This window comes from Malus domestica, chromosome 03 (assembly GCF_042453785.1).
Source record: "Malus domestica chromosome 03, GDT2T_hap1".
Lineage (NCBI taxonomy): Eukaryota > Viridiplantae > Streptophyta > Magnoliopsida > Rosales > Rosaceae > Malus > Malus domestica.
The window spans coordinates 3162126-3168190 of record NC_091663.1 but is presented as its reverse complement, the minus strand read 5'-3'; the positions used below and the strand labels follow the sequence as shown (position 1 = coordinate 3168190).

Sequence of the window (6065 nt, the reverse complement as noted above, 5' to 3'; positions counted from 1 at the left end):
TTTAATTTGTAATTTAGTTTAAAAAATTTGATGTCTGATATTATCCAAAATAAAAACGGCAAAGTACTTCCCCAAACCCTAAACCCAAAACATTATACCTTATGCTTAACTTTGCTGCGTTATGTAGCCACCTTATTAAGTTTCTCTCTTCTTCCTCTTCCATCCAATGTATGCAAAAAGAGCTTTCTACAGTAGATCCTTTACTTTGACTAATTGCTCCAAATAAAAGGAGTGAATAACATTACTAAATATAAGGAATTTAAATTGCAAACGTTTGCTAGGTTGGTTTGGCCTGCCCACTGCCCATCCACTTGCAGTCAGAATTTCCCACCGTATGTTAGAAAATATATAGTTTTGATCCTCTTGTTATAAGACAAACAAATTAACTTAATTTATTGATACAGAAAAGGATATTATAAATTTGGAGTAAACTTTGAATTATACACCATCAACCCTACATCATACAAGAAGATGACCAGGGAAAGATAGACCATAGAGTGTGCAATGCACCGCAGCTATATATCTATCTGTATACAAAGTTTCAGCCTCTACTACTAATCCTGCCATCTTGTTCAGTCCCATGCTGCAAAAACCTAGCCCAATCTTTTCCTTTATCCTTCAATCTCTCTACCATACCATCACCGTCTCCGCCGCCAAATCCCAAAAGCCTTATACCTGCAAGCTCCTGAAAAATCCACCCTAGAGTAGTCATCCCTGTAAAAGCCAAGGCAGCAGCCACAGCAAACCCAGCCAAGGCTCCGACAAACACAAACCCAGCAAAAAACAGAAGCGGGCTGAAAATAAGCAGAAGCGGCGAGCTCAAAACCACCAGTGTCACCGACGCCAAGAAGCTGAACCCCATCAACCCCACAAGCGGCCCTCCGATTGCTAAGCCAGTGAAAGCAGCCAATAGCGCTTTTGTGCCTGAGGTCTGCAGCTGCTGTCCATGCTGAATCTCCATTGTGCTCTGCTTTATATATACTTCGTGAAATGAAGATCCGTATAATTTTCGACTCTCTGGCTTTTTTGAAGTGAGAAAGGTTAGGGTTTATATTGAGGTGGTAGCTGGGTTTTGCTTACGTGTAGGTTTTGATATCTGTTGTTATGTGGCAACTGCTGGAGTTCATGTGGGACACGTGGCAGTGGAAGACGCGACACGTAGTTTTGCATGGATGGCTTTGCTGGCGATTACTGTAGTACCAACAACAAAAGAAGAAGAATCCAATGGATGTTTTGCCTCATATCCAAAAGAAAAATGGACATCCTTAAGGTTGTTACGCACAAAATCGGTTGCAAGTGGCCATTTATCACGTGGAAATGTGTTGTGCTTTTGCATGACGACGTAAGTTCGAATCTCGTCGGTGGCTAATCTAATATTTAACTTACTAACACTATCGTTTAACTAAAAAAAAAAAAAAGTAGAAAATACCATATTTTTAGACCATATATATATATATATATATATATATATATATATTCTAAACTTTATGAACGTTGATGGTTGAACACTTTATTTAATGATATAAAAAAATCTAATAATCAATCATCGCATCATGTAGTCTATAAAATAATGTTCAAATGTATATATATATATATATATATATATATATATATTCTAAACTTTATGAACGTTGATGGTTGAACACTTTATTTAATAATTTAAAAAAAAATCTAATAATCAATCATCACATCATGTAGTTTAGAAAATAATGTTCAAATGTCGTCTCTCTTCTTTTTAATCAAGTCACTATATCAACACTATCAATGACCATCTGTAGTTAGTAACGAGTCTTGAAGTCAAGGGGTAAAGAGCTAGAGGTTTTTCATTGAACATATATCAGTACATTACGTGTCATAATATAAGTGAATATAATTATTTTTTCAAATATCCTTTCACTTGTATCATGATACGTGGTATACCGATCATGTTACAGGTATACTAAAAAATTTCTCATGTTATTTGTGTTAAGCATCTCGAGAATCTCATGTTGGCCATGTGAATATTCTCCTCGATGTCGTTGTTCCTAGATATGTTTTTTAAATTTCGGGATTTTATTTTATTTTCGTTCATGAATTCGAAAATCCCAGGTTGATTTGTTTAAGGCTTGATTTGACCTTTCTTTAATTTTCAATGAATTATGTTGGTTTAGTGGGCCAAATCTTTTACTTTTTGCATGGAGCTCGATGGACAAGGATTGTCTGCCCTCCTAGTTGTGGTGTCCTTCCATGCCCTCCTATTTTGTGCGGTTACGGTTAAACCACGTCAATATTTTATATTTTAATTATTTTTTGTCTTATTATCTCATTAAAAAATTAATATAAAATATTGACGTGGCTTAACCGTGACCGCACAAAATAGGAGGGCATGGAAAGGCACCACAACTAGGAGGGCAGACAATCCAAGTCCGAGCTCGATTCCACATGTGTGTTGAGGCGAAATTGTTCGTGAATCGAAGTTGAAACAAAAAAGTTACAAGTTTTGAAAGTGAGGAACATTTTAATTTTTTACACATAAATAGTAAATTTCTATTTTTGGAAACTGACATAAATAGAAAGCTTCCATTTCTAGAAACCCATCCCAGATTTCCTTCCCTTCCCTAAAGAATAAATTGTTTAGGACAATTAGCGTCCGTTCGGTAAAGTTTTACAAAATGATTTTTGGAAAACTGTTTTGTAAAACAAAAATACAAATAAGATTTTGTATTTTTTATGATTTGAGAATGCATCTGACATTTTAGCCCGAGAGTGATTTTCAGAGAATGAAAATATAGAAAATGTGTCTGGTACCAAATGTCATAAAATATATATACAAATTTATGTTTGCTAGTAATGGTGGCGGTGGTGGAAAGGATGGTGTGGCTGAGACGAGAGTGGTGTTGGTAGAAATGGTGATTGGAGCAGTGGTGGTAATAGTGAGAATAAAAGGAATCCAAGTGAAAATTTGGAATCGTGATTACCATGGACCACCTATCTTGTCAAATCCGAATGGATTCTCCCCCCTCCCAACTTGCCATTTGGAGCCTTGAATGATAACCTCCTTTGAAGCACAAATGCTCTTTCAAACAAATGAGGAATTCAAATTTACTGAGGCCTCAATGAAAGAGGACTGAGGGTAGTACTTTGCCATGAGAACAGTGGAAATAAGGGATTGAGGCTCTTGGATTTATTTCCAGCCTTGTTAAGCAAGTAATCCCATGTTGAATGCATGAAGGTTGCGAAAACCCAGACGCCCTTCGGGTTTAGGGCACGAGAGATTATGCCAAGCAAGTCAATGTATCTTTATTGAGCCATCCGACTCGTTCCACCAAAAGGAAAATAACTCATGCATCGTGCAGAGGGGAATGAACAGAATGGAATACGCCACCATTTTAGCTGGCAATTCTCTTCCGACAGCCTAGAGCTTTCTGTTCACTTTTAATTAGTCTCGTTTGGTTAATCCAATGTAGAAACTCGAAGAGTAATTTGAGCATCGAATCCAACTTAATCGAGAAGAATGTATTTTTGCTCACTACCATTTAGTGTGGTGTATACTCATCATCCTATTTATCACCGTTATATGAGTTTGAATATTGAGATTTGTGCTTATTCACTACACGAATCTCGAAATTCAAACTCATCTAACGGTTATTACTAGGGTAGCGAACATCCACCACACTAAATAGTGGTGAGTAAAAATGCTCCCAATCGAGAAATCAAAGTAATGAGAGATTCGAAACGTTATCGTTGAAAATTCAACCTTCTCGCACGACTTTCGGCCTCCTTAATTAATTAACATTGCATCTCTTAATTTCTGGTATTGGCCTACCTACTGACCAGGTCTCATTCCTTCTAACTAAAGAAAAACGAAGCGTGTAGTTATGAACTTACGAGCTTATAAAATGAATTCCAAGTGTGATATGAGCTGTACTTTACGTACAAATGACGTTGCACCACGTATATAATTCTAGTGATGAGTTGCCACGACGTATCCACGTACTCACGTGTATATTTGAGAGTATTTTATGTGGAATTGATTCATTGCCAGGTGAAGTCTTTATTCAATAATACACTGTCCTGTGAAAAAAAACATATACATGACAACATATATTATTGAACAAAAGATACCACGTGACGATGAATTTGTTTCATGTAAGTCATTCTCCATGTATCAAGTTCAATTACCAAATCTCATGATTTGTTTTCAAATGATTTGGTGGAACCCAATTGCTTGCCAAGTTGTAGGGTTCACATGACCTCTAGCTATTGGATAACTTTGAAAGAGATCCTCTTCGGATCTCTTCCATCAAAGCCTACCAATCCATTAATTCGGATCCTTGAAATTTAATTCAACGGCTAAAATCATTATAACTTTAAAAATGAGCCCATATTTTTAGCCGTTAAATCAAATTTTAAGGGCATTGATTAATTGATTGGTGGACCTTGATGGAAGAGATCTGGAAATGATCTCTCTTCGGATAACTTGTCTCTTCTAATTTCCTCAAATTTTCTTATAAAAAAAATTCCTCAGATTTTTTTTTCTCTTTGAATTCAAAATTGGATGCTTTGCATGCGAAGCAGGGAAGTCACGTAATTTTTTTTTTTTTTGACGGAGATAACTGGTGGCAAGTCACAGTTGTTATTCACTCCTTCTCAGGGCCTGAAAGACTCATAGAGTTATTTCAGCTTCCTCCTAGTAACAAGTCTGGCTTCCATACCAACAACGGGGTTCGAACCCAAGACTTTCAGTTTTTAATTTAAAAAAAAATATCGCAATCCATCATTTACCACTAAACCACCAAGTTGTAAGAAGTCACGTAATTGGTAATACCACAATAATAGAGTAGATTTTAGTTTCAGAAGATAATCAAGTGCTCCTCTTCTCCTGTGCACGGCACCAACATGGATCAATACCCTTGATCTTTGTGGGCCCGTTTCCAACTATTTTAATCAATCATTAACAAATCTACAACCGCAAACAAATAGGGTTAGCGTCACAGGGAAAATTAAGCACCCTTGTGTATTTTCTCACTCGGATTTGGGGCTTCCCACCCTCTTTCTTTCAGAACCCCATCTAACTATTGACAAAAACAAGGACCAAAAACCGATTCCTTTGCCTTTCTCCACTTTGGTTTCTAGTCACAATAAATATACTGCAATGACATTCAACGATTATATTTGATCAAATTAGTTAGATCCGTGTTGTTTCCCTAATACTCAGGTTCAAACACCTTACATTATAATTTAGATTAAATTAAACTATACCCGAATAATAAAAACTCATCACTTTGAAACCAATATCATTCAGAATACCTTCAAAATCGCCAATAAGAAGAAATAATTGACTTATATTATATTAATTATACCCATAAGTATAAACTCATCAATTATCCAAATTAAAAGATGTTTAAATTATTGTCACACCTCAAACCTTTTCTTTTTCTTTCTTTCAACCCTCAAAACGTTCATACAATCACATGTTTGACTCTGTATATGACAACATTCTGATTCAGCATTACTGTGTATGTGGCCCCCCCCGCCACACATCTGACGGCCAATAATCGAAAGACCGATGGGATTGTCTTTTGCAGTGTGGTTTTCTGTGACTAATTTTTGTTCGGCATATATTAAATTTAGGGTAATGTTATGTAGATTAAATTTGTAGAAAAAATTTTGTAAATTAAATAACATATAAGTTAAAGATTATGTTATTATTTAAGTGTTGATTAATGTGTTTATTTTTATTAATGACATATCATTTAGTTTGTAAATTTAGTTAATAAATTTAATTTACCTAACCCCGCTCTTAATTTTTTAACAATAAAATTTAAAAAAAATTAAATTTATAAATACGTATCAATCAATAACTAAGATGAGATAAACGCCATACCAAATATTTGATCTCGATGGGTTCACATGCATTCGCTGTATATAGTGTAGGGACCAATGAAAAGCCTAACTTTTAAGTTTTATGTCAGTCGAAAACATGGAAATTGACACCAATAATACAACTCGATCTCAATAATTTAATATGCTTCCAAAAAAATATATATGATTTAATTACGTGACAGCATGGTGCATGCGACGAA

General features: G+C 35.4%; 1 protein-coding gene across 1 annotated transcript; it reads right to left on the bottom strand.

The window, feature by feature from the left end:
* Nucleotides 1–408: 408 nt before the first annotated feature.
* On the bottom strand, nucleotides 409–1010 carry LOC103427079 (oleosin S1-2). Its single transcript, XM_008365146.2, has one exon. It carries the CDS (start codon nucleotides 959–961, stop codon nucleotides 542–544), a length of 420 nt encoding a protein of 139 aa, XP_008363368.2. The 5' UTR covers nucleotides 962–1010; the 3' UTR covers nucleotides 409–541.
* Nucleotides 1011–6065: the final 5055 nt, after the last annotated feature.